Source organism: Meleagris gallopavo, chromosome 26 (genome assembly GCF_905368555.1).
Source record: "Meleagris gallopavo chromosome 26, MGAL_WU_HG_1.1, whole genome shotgun sequence".
Taxonomy (NCBI): domain Eukaryota; kingdom Metazoa; phylum Chordata; class Aves; order Galliformes; family Phasianidae; genus Meleagris; species Meleagris gallopavo.
In genome coordinates, this window is record NC_139429.1 from 6,398,468 (window position 1) to 6,415,000 (window position 16,533).

Here is a 16,533-nt window from a genome sequence, read left to right on the forward strand (position 1 = left end):
AAAAGTGAGTTTCTTCAGTCCTCTGTCATGAAGGATGGAGGAATGCACTTTGAGCATTACTTCTGAGGGTGCAGTGCTGCAGGGGATGTCAAGTAACCATCGTGGAAGCTTTGGAGATGCCAACAGTGGCAGTGGATGGCAGTAGTGAGACAGATGTCTGTGTATCAACAATGGTGCTTAAGTTGAGTAAATTCCCTTTAGGGCCAAAAAATACCTTCCTCAACTTTTGCACCTTTTCTTTGGTGGTGCACCTTTGCTCTGCAGAACGCAGAGCTGTCAGGCAGACCAGGGTTCCTGTGCTGCCATCTGAGCAGGAATGAGAGCAGTAATGCTTTGTGCAAGCGCACTGCAGCTTAAACATGAGTTTCTGCTCTGGCTGTAGAACAGGAAGCCAGAGGAGGAGCACGGAGTGTGGCACAGCACCCAAGAGAGGTACAGACACACAGCAGGCATCTGGGTTTGGTGCCCTGTCTTTCTAGTTAGGCTTTCTGTCTGTCCTTTCCTGGGACTGTTGTCGTTGTGTGTTGCTCTAGGTCTTAATCCCTGGGGACTGCAGTTACCTTTGCTGTCCCAGTTGGAAGTGGGACCCCACAGTTCAGCCAAGATCCTAAGATCCATTGCTGTGAACACTCGAGATGAGATTTCCCAGTATTGTGGCCCGTTTTGCAGACTGAAGGTAGTGCTGGACTCACTGACTGTTGCTGCTTCCCCTTTCTTGATTCTAACAGGGAGAGGTGCTGAGCCGAATGGCAAAATCTTGGTGAAAGCTCCTCTCCAGGCTGGAGAGGAGAGCGGAAAGGAAGAGGGCTGCTCTGAGAGCTGCCGCTGCATGTGCAGAGGTGAGTCGTTGGTGAGCGCAGACACGGCTCTCGTTGTTCTCTGTCTGTCAGGCACGAAGGGGATTGTAGAATGCTGGGGGAAGCGGTGTCCTATTTTGACACTTGCCTTGCTTCTTTCCAGTCCTCCGCAATGAACAGCCTTGTGGAGATGATGGAGAAGCTGCAGCTGAAGGACTGAGCGGAGGAGCATCGGAAGGCTGCGGCTTCATGGCAGCAGCCCAGCTTGGCACTCCGGTTGCAGTCCATCAATAAACAGTTGGAGTTCTGTATTCACAAAGAGCGCACGGCCCGATTTGTCCAGCGGCACTCAGTGAGCTGCTGCACCACCTCCTCGCAATCCCACTGGCGGCGCTGGGTCAGAACTCCCACAGCTCCGTCAGGGAATGCTGCAGCTTATCGAAGCAGTGGCCTGAGCACAGGCGCGCTGAGATGGAGAACGGCTCCATGGAGCTGCCTGAGCTTCTCGGGGCAGCGCTGAGCGTAAGTGAGCGTGTGCCCCTCACCCTGCAGGCGTCTCTGTTGGGGGAAGAGAGGCTCCGCCGGCCGCTGATCCCAGAAGGCAGAGGTGTTCTCCTGACTTCTCTGCAGTGCTGCCTTCCTTCATCATCCCCCCTCTCTTCAGCCGTTTGGATGCCTCCCTCGGGGTGGAGCTTGAGTGACTCTCATCGCTGCATGGCTTCGTACTGAGTGGTGTGGAATTTTCTGGCTTGGCTTTTAAAAGCTAGGCTGAAAGCTGCAGCGTGCGTGTTAAATGTGGGGTTGTAGCACCATGGAAGCGGATCGCTTTTGGGATGGAGCTGCTTTTGGTTTTCTAACAAGTGTATAATGAGCAAAGTTCGCCAGCGGGGCCTGAATTTGCTCTCACCTTCTCTCTCTCTGCTCTGTGCACGCGACCTCCCGCTTCTTCCATCTTTAGTTCTTCTGCTGAACTCCTGTCTTGTTTCTCTTCCTTTCTTGCTTTGAAATCCCTTCTCTGATACACCCCTGCTTCTCTGTTCTGTCTTTTCTAACTTCTCCTCTCTGCTGCCTTCCTCTCCTCTATTTTTTTTCTGTACTTTTCTCTCTCTTTTCTCTGCACCCTTATTTCTCTTCTTCCTCCTTCTGCACTTCCGTGCTCTTCTGTTCCCTCCTCTCAGTTCTCCCTTGCCCGTTCCTTCTCTTTCCCTATTCTCCTCCTCACCCTTCTGCCCTGTTTCTGCTTTACCTCATCCCGCTGCTGCGGTGGCTCATCTGCTCTGAAGTTCTTCTCCCTTAGTGCTATCCTCTCCTCTTCTGTTGGGTGATTCTTCCCCGTGTCCCCACTCCTCTTCAGCTGGTGATTAGTTCTCCCAGTAACAGCTCCTATTGTGCCATTCTTTCTTGCCCATATTCTCACTCTTCCTTCACCTGCGCTCTTCTGCTGTTCGTTCTTCTCTCTGTGCTCTCTCCTCTTTCTTCTGCATTTCAACCCTACTTCTGCTGTTCTTCTTCCTGTTTCCTCCCTGCGCTCCTCTTCTGCTGTTTCTTTTTTTCCCCCGCTTCCTCTCTCCTCTTTCATCCGCATCAGCTCTACTCTTGTGCTCTTCTTTCTTCCCTCTATCCTCGCTCTTTCTTTTGCATCTGCACTTCTCTTAGGCTCTTCCTCCTTCCCTGTACCCTTCAGGCTCTTTCCTCTGCACTCTCACGCTTCCTCTCTTGTCCTTTTTCTTCAGGGCCGCACCACCAGTCCTCCTCCCTCGTCTGTCCCTCCTGAAGGTGCTGTAGCCATCCATCACAGCAGTCGTGGGAGTGGTCCCACCACGTTTTGGTAATAGCAGCTCGGTCATAGTTAGCCTGCCGCACAATCACCTCCAGCTCCTCCTGCTTGTTGCCCATGCTGCGTGCATTGGTGTAGACGCACTTCAGTTGAGTGTTCTGCCTCAGCCCCAGCTCAAGCATCGTTCCCCTGGGCTCATCTCTTGTGAGCCCTGTTTTGTCCCCTTCCCCCATTGTAGCCAGTTTCAAGCTCTCCGATAAGCCCCACTGGCTCCTACGCTAGGATTCGTTGCCCCCTTTGAGATAGGTGGTTCCGTGGATGGACAACAGGCCGGGGGCTGAGAAAACTGCCCCGTGATCAAAGAACCCAAAGTTTCTGGCTTGACACCAGCCTCTGAGCCAATTACTCATCAGTTGTGCGTTCCAAGCCCTCTCCATGTCCCTCACTGCCCCTGAAGGCATAGAACAGAAAATCACTTGAGCTCCCGCTCCTTGAACTAAACGCCCTAAACCCTGAAATCTCTTTTCATAGTTGGGAGGTTTCTCTGAGCAGTCTAATCACTGCCAACTTCAACCGTGAGTAAAGGAAAATAATCAGCGGACCTAACCAACTTTGGGAGGTTCCTGGCTTTGTCCCTGAGCCCAGGAAGGCAGCACACTTCCCCACGGTTCGGGTTCAGTCTGCAAATGGGACCCTCTGTTCCTCCGAGAAGGGAGTCGCCCACCACAACCACCCTTCTTTCTTTCCTGACAGTATCTTTGGCCTGCCTGGCTCACCAAGTGTATAAACAACGAGTGTACAGATGTATAATGAATCAGGATACAGAAAAGTTAGGCTGGAAAGATTATCGCGGCAGAAAGGAATAATCAGAAATGAATGGAAAGCTTACCTGTGACCTGGGTTCATTGGCACCCAGTGTCATCCAGTGGTACCCAATGTCTCCCCATGTCCTCCAGTGGCACCGATTGGCACCCAATGTCTCCCAGTGGCACCTCAACGTAACCGATGGCACCCCCTGGCACCCGGTGTCACCCAGTGTAATCCAACAGCAACCAGTGTCACCCATTGACACCCCTTGGCTCCCAGTGGCACCCAGTGACACCCACTGGACCAAAGCTCAACAAATGTCACCCCATGTCCCCCAATGGAACCCAGTGTCACCAAGTCTCCCCCAATGAACCACAATGCCCCTCATTCTCCCCCAGTGTTCCCAAATATCCCCCAAATCCCCAATGTCCAACAATGTCCCCCAATGTTACCCAGTGTCCCCAAATATCACTGAATGTCCACCAAAGTTCCCCTAAGTTCCCCAATGTCCTTCAATGTCGATGTCCCGCAGTGTCCCACAATGTCCCTCAGTGTCCACCACTGTCTTCCAATTTCCCCAGTGTCCCCCAATGTCACCAGTGTCTCCCAATGTCCCCCACTTTCCGCCAGTGTTCTCCAATTTTCCCCAATATTCCTCAACTTCACCAATGTCCCCCAATGTTCCCGAATGTCTCCCAGCATTCCCCAATGTCCCCCAGTTTCCCCAATGTCCTTCATTGTCCCCCAATATTACCTAGTGTCCCCCAATGTCCCCTAAAGTGATTCAATGTCCCTCAGTGTCACTCAGTGTGACCCAATGTCCCCCAATATCCGTCAGTGTCCTCCAATGTTCCCCAATGTCACCCAATGTCTCCCATTGTCCCCCAATGTGACTCAATGTTCCCACATGTCCCCCAATGTGACTCAATGTGACTCAATGTCTCCAAGTGTCCCCAAATGTCCCTCAAAGTCCCCCATTTCCCTCAACATTCCCGAGTGTTCCCCAATGTCCCCCAGCATCACTTAATGTCCCCAATGATCCCCAGCATCCCTCAGTGTCACTCAATGTCCCCCGTGTCCCTCAATGTCACTAAATTTCCCCAGTGTCCCACAATCTCCCCCAATGTTTTTGAATGTCCCCCAAAGTCCCCCAGTGTTCCCAATGCCATTCAAAGTCCTCCAATGTCCCCCAATGTCTCCCAATACCCCTAAAGTCCCCCAATGTAACCCCATGTCACCCAATGTCCCCAAGAACGTCCAGTGTGGCCTACTGTACCCCATGCCTTCATTGTCACCCCAATATCCCCAGCATACCCCAATGTTTTCCAAAGTCCCCCAATGTCCCCGTGTCCCCAATGTCTCTCAATGTCCCCCAGTGTTCCCCAGTGTCCCACAATCTCCCCCAAAGTCACTCAATGTTTCTCAGTCTCCCCCAATGTCTCCCATGTCACTGAATGTCCTCCCAATGTCCCCCAAAGTCTCCCAGTGTTCCCAGTGTCCCTAATGTCCCCCAATCATCCCCTATGTCCCTCAATGTCAACTAATGTCACATAATGCCCCCAATGGCCCCTAAAGTCACTCAATGGCACCCAATGTCCCCAGTGTTCCTGGCGTGACAGAGCAGCCCCGTCCCAGCCCCGGGGTGGGCACACACTGCTGGGGAGCCCCCGCGGTGACGGAGGCCGGCACCCTCCAACCAAGCCTTGTGCCCTACAGGCAGCAGCATCAGATGGAGCTGGAGGCAGCCCACGTGCCTGGGGCTGCGCTGCCGGAGCTGGTGGAGGCACAGCTGTAAGGGGCAGAGCCCACCGCACCCTCACCCCACCCGACAGGGGTCTCCCCGGGGACGGGGCTCCCTGCAGCACTGGGGCTGTGCTGCTGCGCTGCCGGGCTCCCACCGTCCCGCACGAGCCCCGGCTGTGCAGCAGGGCTGACCACGTCCCTGCCCCGTGTTCACCTACAGGACAAGAAGGAGCGGGCGAGGAGATGAGGGCTCGCCTTCTGGATGCAACCAAAAGTTGCAGACCAATGCCAAATGGTGCACCCCTTTCACAAAATCCTAACGCAGGACTGGTGGCTGTGGCTTTAGACCCCTGCCAACAGTTATGGGGAGAGCAGCTTCAGGGAAGGGAAGCCTGCAGGGCGCAAGGGATGTGAAGTGCAAAGGGTGAAAACAAAGCTCTTCTTACATTCTCTGCTCTCTGACCTGGAAGTCTCGGATGGGGAGCGGAATAAACCCCCCCCTGTTTATTAGTAGGAAACAAAGTCCTACTGTTCCACCTGGACTGCCACAAGTCCATGGGGCCAGATGAGATTCATCCAAGAGTGTTGGGGGAGCTGGTGGAGGTGAAAAGGCAAGCTGCTTTCCATCACCTGTCAGCCTTCCTGGTCAACTGGAGATGCACTTTGGCCACAACAACCCCAGGCACCGCTATGGGCGTGGGGCAGAGCAGCTGGAAGTCAGCGTAGAGGAAACGGACCTGGGGTTCTTGGTTGACACTCAGCTGAACACGAGCCAGCAGTGTGCCCAGGTGGCCAAGAAGACCAAGGCATCCTGGCCTGTAGCACAAATGGTGCTGCCAGCAGAGCAGGGAAGTGATTGTCCCTCTGCACTCAGCTCTGGTGAGGCTGCAGCTCGAGTGCTGTGTTCAGCTCTGGGCCCCTCACTGCAAGAAGGCTCTCGCGGAGACCTCACTGCTCTCTGTACCTCCGGAGGGAGGCTGTGCTGAGCTGGGGGTTGGTCTCTTCTCTCATGTAACAGTGAGAGGACGAGAGGGAATGGCCTCAAGGTGCACCAGGGGAGATTCAGACTGGACGTTAGGAAATATTGCTGCTCCAACTGAGTGGTCGGGCGCTGCACTGGGCTGCACTGGGAGCGGTGGAGTCAGCGACCCTGGAGGTGTTCAAGGGACATCGAGACGTTGTGTTGAGGGACGTGGATTAGTGAGAACTCTTGGTGATTTCAACCCTGGTGATTGTGTGATTCTGTGATTCTGGATGGGGGACTGAGGGGGGACACTGGGGGGGGATGAGGATCAGAATGGGGGAACAGGAGGGGTGGGATGGGGTCGGGGGGAGAAGGGATCCTTAGGGTACAAATAGGAGGACTCACTAGGGGGGAACAGGAGCCTCTGGTAGTCAGAATGGGGAGTTTCATGGGGGAGGGAAGGGGGGGATGGGGAAGGGACTCTAGGGGTCAGAATGGGATCTGAGGGTTTGTCCTAGTGGGAGTGTGGGGGGTTAAATAGGATCAGAATGGGGGAATAGGAGGATTGAGAAGGGGGAAGGGGAGGAGGAAAGGGACCCTGGGTATCAGAATGGGAATGTGGGGGGAACTGAGGGGGGGCAGTGAGGTGGGGGGTGGAGGAGGACTGCAGGGATCAGAATGGGGGAACTGGAGGGAGGAGGGGGCTCCAATAGTCAGATGGGAGGGGGACCACAGAGGACGGTATGACCCTGGGGGTCAGAAAGAGAGACTGGGGGGGTTGTGGGTGAACCACTGGGGGGGGACACAGAGCACCTCCTGCCACCAAGCAGAGGTCCTGAGCGACACAGAAGCCCCACGGGGCCAAAGCAGAGCAGCATGCGGCCCCAGGCTCCCTGAAGCCCAGTCCCCTCCTCGGTGCCCCCCCCAAAACACCACCTGTTTTGGAAGCTGAGGCGGCGCATATCCCCATCTGCAGCACTGCGTCCAGGTCTGGAGCCCTCAGTACAAGGAAGACAGGGAGCTGTTGGAGAGGGTCCAGAGGAGAGCCTCAAAGATGATCAGAGGGCTGGAGCACCTCCCCTATGAAGACAGGCTGAGGGAGCTGGGCATGTTCAGTCTGGAGAAAAGAAGGCTGTGGGGTGAGCTCATTGCAGCCTTTCAGGACCTAAAGGGAGCCTACAAACAGGAGGAGAGTCAGCTCTTTGAAAGGGTAGACAACAGCAGGACAAGGGGAAATGGTTTGAAGTTGAGGGAGGGAAGATTGAGGTTGGATGTCAGGGGGAAGTTCTTTACAGGGAGTGGTGAGGGGCTGGAACAGCTGACCAGAGAGGTTATGGATACCCCATCCACCCCTGGAGGTGTTCAAGGCCAGGTTGATGGGGCCCTGGGCAGCCTGAGCTGGTATGAAATGTGGAGGTTGGTGGCCCTGCATGTGGCAGGGGGTTGGAGATTCGTGATCCTTGAGTCCCTTCCAACCCTGGCCATTCTGTGATTCTGTGATTCTGTGCCAGAGCTTGCTGCAAAGGTTATTCTTGGAGGGAGAGCAGGAACTCCATCTCTCCCTTCACAACACAATGCGCAGCCTCTCCCCAGCGACGAGCTCCGGGCTGTTTAATGCCTGTGCCATCATCGGGACTGCAGAACAAACCTTGGGGTTAAGAGGTTGGATTAGACAAGCGCTCTGTCTAGCAGAACTCACCATCTTCAACACTTTAAAGAAGTGACTTCTTGAAAGCCCTGAATCTGTGTGACACATCTGGAGATGCTGAACTAAACCCACAGCCTTCTCAAAAATGGAAGGGCTCTGTGGAACCGGCAGGAGGGGGAACAAAGGCGCACAGAGGTCTGACATCTTTGAACAAAACCAGGGCCACAAACACTGAGACATACAAACACGGGGAAATTCTGCATGCACGCAGATCAAATGGCATTACACATCAACACCGCTTTACCTCCGCCGCACCAACAGGCTCTGCAATGCCCCAACGTCTGTCAGTGGCAGTCTGTGAGGAACGGCCCTGCACAACACGCACACTCACGCAGGGGCTCCTCCTCCTGCTCCTCCAGGCGCCGCGTTCCTTCCTCTGGCACACAGGGCTCAGCTGGTGCTGCTGCAGGCAGTGCTTCCCGGGTCTGCCCAGCCTAAAGCCATCAGACAGCGTTAGCAGATGCCTGGTGCTCACATACAAGCAGAAGTGCTGGAGGAGAATCACCGCACAGCACAGACTGAATGGCTGGTGCCTTGCAGGGAGCAAAGGCTGAGATGCACAACGTCCTCACCTGCTTGCTTCTTGGAAGCGGAGGTTCAGCAGCAGCTCCACTCGTGATTAAGTCCTCCAAAAACATTCTTCTTTCTTCCTGATCAGGAGACTGGATACCAAAACCTTCTCCAAAGTCATTATTAAACAATATCTGTACCTGAAGCCCAAGGAGAAAACATGGTTCAGATTTAAGACCACAAAACAATCCTATTCTATTCCAATACAACTTCAATTCTGACTTAAGTTTCATGACTGGCATTTCAGCCACCCTTCTATGGAAGGGTTTAAAGGCAGGTGAAAGAGGGGGGGAAGGGGAAAGAGCCTTCTATCCCTACATCCCCTTGGAGCCCAACCTATAGCCCCCTATCATTCAATGGCCCCACACAGCACCTTATAGAACCACAACTTCCATACACCTCCTATAGGCCCATATCTCCCTAGATTCCCCCACTGCCCCCATCAGCCCCACTATGGCACAACATCCCTCTCTATACACCCTCCCCAGCCCCATATCATCCTATACCTTCCCACAGCCCACCACAACCCCTCATAGCCCCCATTAACCATTTAAAGGGAGAGGGAAGCCCCACATCCCTTATAGCCCACCCTAGAGCCCCATTTTACACTATGGCCACACATAGTCTCTTATAGAACCATAGCCCCATATACTCCCTACAGACCCATATCACCCTATAGCCCACATTAAACTCCCTATAGCCCCCAACAGCCCCCTAGAGCATGACAACTCTTCCTATAGCTTCCCCCAGCCCTCCGTCACCCTATCTCCTCTCACAGCATTCCACAACCCCCTAAAGCCCCAAATCCCCACTATAAACTCACTATTGCCTCACATCTCCCTATAGACACACCACAGTCCACATATGGGCTATATCCCATATCCCACTAGAACCCTCCTACAGCGCACCCACTGCACGCTATAGCCCCAAAACCACCTATAACCCTCCTAAAGCCCACCCACTGCCCCTTATGGACACATGTCCCCCCACAACCCTCCTACAGCCCACCCACTGCCCCTCATAGATTTCCCATAGAACTGGATAGCTCCCCCAATAGCCCCCTACAGCCCCACATCGGCCCTAGACCCCCAACAGCCCCCCACAGTCTCCTCTATCACCCCCATATCCCCCTATAATCCTTCTAGAGTCCCCCACCATTTCTTACAGCCCCAAATCTCCCCTAAAGCCACAATAAAGCCCCCTACACCCCCACATCCCCAATATCCACCCTATAACCCCCCCGTACCGCCACCCACAGCACCTAAACTCCCCCATCCCCCCGTATCTCCCACACCGCCCCCCGTACCCACAGCCCACCTCATCCCCGGGGGGCAGTTCCTCTCCCCGGCCCCGGCCCGGAGCCGTTCTCCCGCACATCTCCGGCGCCGCTGTCCTCAGCACCGCTCCTGTCGTGCCGCGGTTCCGTCTCGGTGCTGCCCGGACAGCTCCGGCGCGCAGCGCCTGTGGGACCGGCACCGGCTGAGGGGACAGCCGGCTGCCAACGGCCGTTCCCGCGCGCTGCGCCTCAGCCAATCGGAGCTGGCGGCGCTGCCGCTGACCAATGACAGGCACGAACGGGCCGGAAGTGCCCCTGACCTGTGAGAGGCCGGGGGCGGGCTGGAGCTGCCGCTGACCAATGAGAGGCACGAACGGACCGGAAGTGCCCCTAACCAATGAGAGGCTGGGGGTGGGGCGGAGCGGCTGTGGGGAGGGACCTCGGGGTGCTCTCTATTGCCATAGGGGATGGGATCGGGATCGGGATCGGGGATGTGGGATTGCGATTGGGATGAGGGGCTGAGATCGACAGGTGGGGGATGGGCTTGGGATGAGGGAGCGGGAATGAGATTTGGGACTGGGATGTGGGCAATAGGATGTGGGACTGGGATGTGGGGTTGGGATGTTGGATGTGGGATTGGAATGGGAGAGTTGGGATTGGGATGTGGGGATGTGGGATGGGATCTTGGGAAATGGGATGTGCATGGGATGGGCTTGGAGATGGGATGGGCTTGGAATGGATACGGGATCACAGAACCATAGAATCGCTCAGGTTGGAAAAGAGCTTCAAGGTCATCAAATCCAACCACAACCCAACCATGAAATCTGTTCAGCTGTGCTTTGGGTCTCTGCGACGTCTGTAAAGATGGAGGTAAAATACCCAAAGTAAAAGGAGGGCTGCAGTCAGTGATTTCTGGGAGCTCTGTAGAACTGAAGAACTTCTGAAACAAAGGGACGTTTCTGTTCAGCAGAGGGAAATGAGTCATTTCAAGATAAAACCTGCTGTCCAGAAAGCCTGCAGATGTGCTGTGGAACATCCTCTGTAGGCACTAAGAGCAAGGTCTTCTTTCCCTTTTCCTTCTCCCCTCCCTTTTTCTTTTTCCTTTTCCTTTCCTTTTCTTTCCCATGTTGTGCAGACTTTCTCATTGCGTATCTGAAATGTAAGGGAGATACCCCAAGGTAGTTCACCTTACCTTTTTCATAAATAGTCAGTATGGAATATCCCAAACTGCCGTTCTGAATGGCACCATCCCAAAATACATGGTATGGGTGTTTGTTTGTTTGTTTGTTTGTTGTTTGCTTGTTTCTGGAGGTGTTTGCTGAGTTTGAATGGTGGATAGGAGCCTCAGAGAATGCCAGGGTAAGGACTTGAGAACTGTGGTCTGGTTTGCAAATTCCCTTGTGTCCTTCTGGGCATGCTTTTAAGGAGTTGGTCTTCCTCCAGAGAGATTTTTATTATTTTTTCCCTTCACTCCCCTTCCCTCTGTTCCCTCCCCTTCCCCATTTCCTTAACTTCCCCTTGCCCGAGCTTACCTTCACTGGCGTTTTATTTTTTATCTTTCTTTTGCCTATTGACTGGGTCAACAGGAAGGACGTAGACACCAAGGAAAGGCATAAGCTTATTTTATTGTCTATTTCAAACAAAACAGAAACAAAGGTCTCCAGAGCCGCTGCAAGCAGGCCCAGCTTTGTGGCCTCGAATAAACTGGGGTAGGTAGCAGTGAGGTGGAGCATCCGGTTCCCTTGTCTCCTCTCGGTTTTCTCCCTGAAAGCTGGCCAGGGCTGAAGGAGGAGCAGAGAGAGCTGTGCCATCTGTTTTGGTGTAGCGCAGGCCTCTTTGGCAAGAGTGAGCGCCCAGAGCCCCGGCAACACGCTTAGTCGGGCAACAGACAGCGCAGCACAGCTCCCTTGTGAGCAAGGCTCCCCACCCTGACTGTGATGTCACGCGGTGCAGCGCTCAGAACCCACGGAGCACTCGCAGAGGGTGCTGTGCCGAGTGCTGAGCAGGAAGGTGCACGGCGCGAGATTGCTGGCTTCCGCCGCTTCCTCTTTCCCGTGGCGAGGCCGGCGCTGTAGCAACGCCAAGTGCTGGCCGCAGGGCCGGGCTCGGTGCCATGGCACGGCGCACGAAGCCCGAGGTGGAGCGGTACGTTGCCTTTGTGCAGTCCGCCGCCTCTTCTCCTAGAGAGGTGAGTGCCGTGGGCCGGCCGGGACCGCCAGCGGAGCTCCTGCGGCCTGCCCCGGGTCACGGTGCTTCTGGTTTTGTGTCACGTGCTGCGCGGTCGGTATTCCTGTCTGCGTGACAGCGCCGTGGAAGGTCAGCAGAAAGAGAGGGAGAGCCGGGCCGGTACGGTTTTGCTGCTGTACCTGGCGGCCAGATGGTTCCCTGCGATCTGGACGTGGTGCACAGACCGTAGAGAGCCAAGCGGTGCAGTCTGTGGGAGCAATTGAATCCCGACAGGTGCTGCTCTGCTGCTGTGAGGGGGTTCTATTGCAGAGGCAGGAGATCCAGCAGTGTGCTGCAGGGCGTGAATGCGCGCGGGCTGCCGTTCTGCAGCAGGGTCTTTGTGCGAGGCAGCGTGCATCTTCATTTTGAGCTTTGCCAACAGCAGCAAAGTTCTCCCTCCTGTGGCTTTGTTCAGCTGACTTGGTGCCGTTTAGACTGCGCAGTGTGGAGCGTGCCGCTGCCAAATTCAGAGATGCTCTTTACCCACGTTGAGATTCCTGTGGAGCTCAACAAAAAACCATTGCCTCTCTTCTTGTTGAAGCACGAGCAGGAGGAGCTGGGGTAACATCTTCACTCTTAGTTTGTAGGATTTGTTTTCTCCTGCAAACCTGTTCCAGTGCAGCAGCAACAAAAAGCTCAACTGCAGCGGACCCCACTCTTCTGATTTCTGTAGTCAGACGTGTTTGTGAAATGTGCCGAGTATAAAGATCGGTCGCTTGCTTCGCTGGTGGCCTCAGTTTTCCTTTGGTAGCCTCTGCCCGTTACTGGAAACAAGGTTCCTGTCTTCCTCCTGTCTCTTTCAGAAACAAAGGCTTGCATGCAAGAAGTGGGCTGGTAACTAACTGTCAGAAGTGTTCTGCGTTGCTGAAAAGGGGGCTCTCCCTGTTCGTTGCTTCAAATGTACTGTACGTCTGACGTGTGCCTGTCATGTTTGTTTTCTTCTTCCATTCAGAAATCGTTGAAAGGATTCACCTGTGCTAAGCTGTATTTTGAATTAAAAGAATATGAGCTTGCTAAAAGGTAATACGTGTGGATGTCCGTGGTTGACCTGTTCTTGAAAGTGTAACAGAAAAGCTAGTTGAGGTAGAGAAATCAAGGTCACGATGATGCCATTTTAAGGCAGCAGGAAATGGAAGGATTGGGTGCCACTGAAATCTTTCCAAAAGCAACTGCATTAGTCATATGGTACCAAAGAAATCATGGAGTTGAAGTGGCTTTTATTTCATCACAGGATGCATCTGTGAGCTGCTGCTTCTTTAATGAACGTCAGTACTTGCTGGCAAAGAAGTCGCATCAGTACGTGTAAAAATAACATTGTTGTCACATTAAGGTCTAGTCAAGTATCTAGAACGAAATGCAGCCCTGCTTTCCCTTTGACAGATTCAATTCCCTTTAGCTGTAGCTGCAGGGTGCGGGGGGACTTGTAGTGTTGAGGAGTACTGATCTCTGTGGGTTTTCTCGCTCCATAGATACGTATCTACTTATCTCAGTGTCCAGGAGAGAGATCCCAGGGCACACAGGTTTCTTGGACAAATTTATGAAGTTCAGGACAAGACAGAAGAAGCTGTTGGGTGTTACAAGGTAAGTGCTCCACTGACCCCCTGTAACGTCCGGCTTCCTTCCTTTGTAAATGGACTTTTAAAGTGCGTCTGTGCTGTGCATTCCCTGAGCTGAGAGAAGAAAATGTGTTGTTTCTTTCCTGTTCTGTATGGATTGCAAGATCAAGTTACCAGTAACCTTTTTTTGTCTTGCCTGTGCATGGGGAAAACCAGCGTTCTCTGGGGCTGAACCCAGTACAGAAAGATCTGGTGCTGAAGATTGCGGAGCTGTTGTGCAATAAAGACACCAGTGATGGAAGAGCAAAATACTGGGTTGAGAAAGCTGCCAGGCTGCTCCCCAGGAATCCTGCTGCTCTCAGGCTGAAGGTAAATTCCAGCTTCTCATCTCTGCTCTGTGCCTTGGAGAAACTTTCCGTATGTGACTGGGTGCTTCTGGCATGTCATCTAGTCATCTCTCACAAGATTTCCTTGGCTAAATTACTTTAGCATCAGGAATCTTGAATCTATTACGTGTTAATTTCTTTGCTGTCTGATGTTTTTGTCCAGCTTGCGTGCAAATTGCAGCTCTGGGCTTTCACATGCGTTTTAAGGTTGATGTGTTCAAACCTGTGGGGAAACTGTCAGCAATAATATCCAAGAAGCTGAGTTGAGATGGGCAATACTTGATGTATCTGTTGTGACGAAGCTGCTTTTTAGATTTTTGGGTTTAAAAATGCAGGATGTAGGAAGTGCTGTCATTCTCAACTACTGTGTAAATGCTTTCAGTTACATAGTGTCACTTTGGCACTTAGTTTTATGCAGCACAGCAGCAGGGACACTGAGGTTCTCAGAGGCTTCTGTTGGTCTTCTGTTGTCCTTTTTGGGCCAGCTACTCTGAAACAAGGGGTGCTGTCTCTGTCTCAAAGAGTCTGACAGTCTTAACTTAGCATCTACAAGAGGCACACTGAAGGTTTTTCCCCTGTTACCTCGTTTCTAAGATGCTGGAGTAATTTCATCAAGTCTGTAGTCTGTGTAGCGGAGGTGAGCAACCTGTCAGGTAATGTGGTTGTTGAAAAGACCGATGTGGAAAAAGATATGAATCTGTTGCCTTCGTGTGTAATAGGAGAAGTTACAAGAATATAAAGCTGAAGGTGGCTGGAATGAGCTCTTTTACGTGACTCAAGCTGAACTGCGTGCGAGACCTGATGACGTCTCCCTTAACATCAGACTTGTTGCACTGTACCACTCCCGCAATAAATTACGAGATGCTGTGCTCCATGTTCAGGAGGCAGAGAAGAAAATACCTCTGGAGACAATTTTGGAATGGTTTTTCCGTGTCCTAAAGAAACTTGAGGTATTTCACCATTTTTTGACCCTGTCATAATCTTCCATATCCTCAAAACTGGTCATAGTCCCTCAGTTTTGTTCCACTGACCCCTTTTTCTCGGGTGTTTTTAATCCTCCAAAAAAAAGTCTACTGAACCAAATTAAAAACTGGGGATTTTCTTCCTAAAGTTAAACCTTGTTTCTTTTCTAACTTCAAGTCTAACCTAGATACAGCAGCTCCATCAGGAAGAGAACTGTTCCAAAAGTTCCTGGAACTTTACGGCAAAAGGAAAATTTAATGCCTCACCTGTGAAGCTGGGTTAGGTAGCAGGGTTTTCTGGAGAAGTAATGTCCTTCCCTTCACAGAAAGATGGGGGCCCCTCATCCTCTGATAAATTTTGTTTTTTGGGAAAACCTTAAATCAGCCCAGGACTTGGAATCAAATCCCAAAAATTGGAGAGCTATCAAGAGAAGCCATCTCCAGGCTCTTTCTACCTTTACTACAATGAAATTTGTTTCGGGAAATGTCCGTCAGTGCAGGGAGGCACTTGAAAGGAAGGGTTTTATTTTTACTGCTTTTAAAAACCAACCAAACAGAAACAACCCGGAACAGAATCTTTTTTTCTGAGTCACAAAACACCTAGCGGGCATCATTTTCCCTGAGTAATTTTTTTGTGGACGGGAGAGGATTTTCTTTGCACTGACCCCAAAGGAAGGTTCTTAGCAGGCTTGAACCCCAAACTGTGTATTTGTCCGAGCAACAAGCCTTGGAGAAGACCTGGTGATATCCTGGGTCATTTCCCTTTGTCCCTTCAGTAAGAGAACGTTGTTCTATACTTCAGCTGCCAATTCAGATTTCACAGCCATCTGTGGACCAGTTTTGTCCGGGCCGATTTAACAAAACCCCCAGCCATGTGAGGAAGAATTGAAGATAAAAAATGGAAGCAGAAGGCCCCCCCCGGTTAGAACATTCCCCTTCAGGGAAAACTGGTGGGGCCAGCTAAGCCAACTGACTTCAGGCTGTATCACCTGTGGCACGGCGGGAGCAGTGCAAAACAGTTTTTTGAGCCAATTTCTTGGTAAATTTCTGCTTTCCTTTCTTCCCATCATGTTTTTTTTCCCCCTGACTTCTGCGGCCCCAAAGCACGCGAGGGCTTTTCCCGGGACTTTGTTGCAAATGAGTCTTTTTTCCCTTGTATTTTTGATCGTCCCCTTCACTCTGTGAGGGACCCTGTGAGAGAAGCGGGGGAGCTGTCTCACACCTTCCTGGAAATGAAAGGCCAGCTGTACATGCATGCTGGGATTTTTCTGCTCACAAAGGCCCAGAACAAAGAGGCGCCGTGGAGCGATGCCTTTTTTTTTTTGGGGTTTTGGGTTTTCCCCCCTCCCCAAATTCAGTTCCCCCCCCTTTTTTCCGGGGGGGGGGGCCAAAAATTTTTTTTTTCCCCCCCCTTTCCCCCCCCCCTTTTTTTAAAAAAAAAATTTGGGAAAATTTTTTAAAAACCCCCTTTTCCAAAAAAAAACCCCCGGAAAAAGGGGGGGGGTTCCTTTTCCGTTCCCTTTTCCCCCTTTTTTAAAAAAAAAAAACCCCCCCTTTTTGGGGGGGGAGGGAAAAAGGGAAATTCCCTTTTTTCCCCCCGGGAAAAAAAAATTTTTTTTTTTTTTTTAAAAAATTTTTTTTTCCCCCCCTTTTTCAAATTTGGGGTTTAAAAAAATTTTTTTAATTTTTTTTGGGGAGTAGGAAAATTAAAAGGGGGTTTTTTTTTTTTTGCAGGGTACCCTTAAAAAGGGGGGGAAAAAA

General features: G+C 52.1%; 2 protein-coding genes across 2 annotated transcripts in view; one reads left to right on the forward strand and one right to left on the reverse strand.

Moving 5' to 3' along the window:
* Positions 1–7,968: 7,968 nt before the first annotated feature.
* On the reverse strand, positions 7,969–10,104 carry LOC109364623 (uncharacterized). The gene is made up of 4 exons (XM_085209067.1): positions 10,066–10,104; positions 9,684–9,962; positions 8,369–8,506; positions 7,969–8,230 (listed from the first exon to the last, which is right to left on the reverse strand). Exons 1-4 carry the CDS (start codon positions 10,102–10,104, stop codon positions 8,081–8,083), a joined length of 606 nt encoding a protein of 201 aa, XP_085065193.1. The 3' UTR covers positions 7,969–8,080.
* A 199-nt stretch (positions 10,105–10,303) lies between these two features.
* LOC104917223 (uncharacterized) overlaps positions 10,304–16,533 on the forward strand; it is a 20,909-nt gene continuing 14,679 nt past the window's right edge. Inside the window, exons 1-5 of the mRNA XM_085209068.1 lie at positions 10,304–10,512; positions 12,821–12,888; positions 13,338–13,449; positions 13,641–13,793; positions 14,530–14,760. Coding sequence (XP_085065194.1) covers positions 10,312–10,512; positions 12,821–12,888; positions 13,338–13,449; positions 13,641–13,793; positions 14,530–14,760 — 765 coding nt within the window. The 5' untranslated portion in view covers positions 10,304–10,311. The remainder of the gene's footprint in view (positions 10,513–12,820; positions 12,889–13,337; positions 13,450–13,640; positions 13,794–14,529; positions 14,761–16,533) is intronic.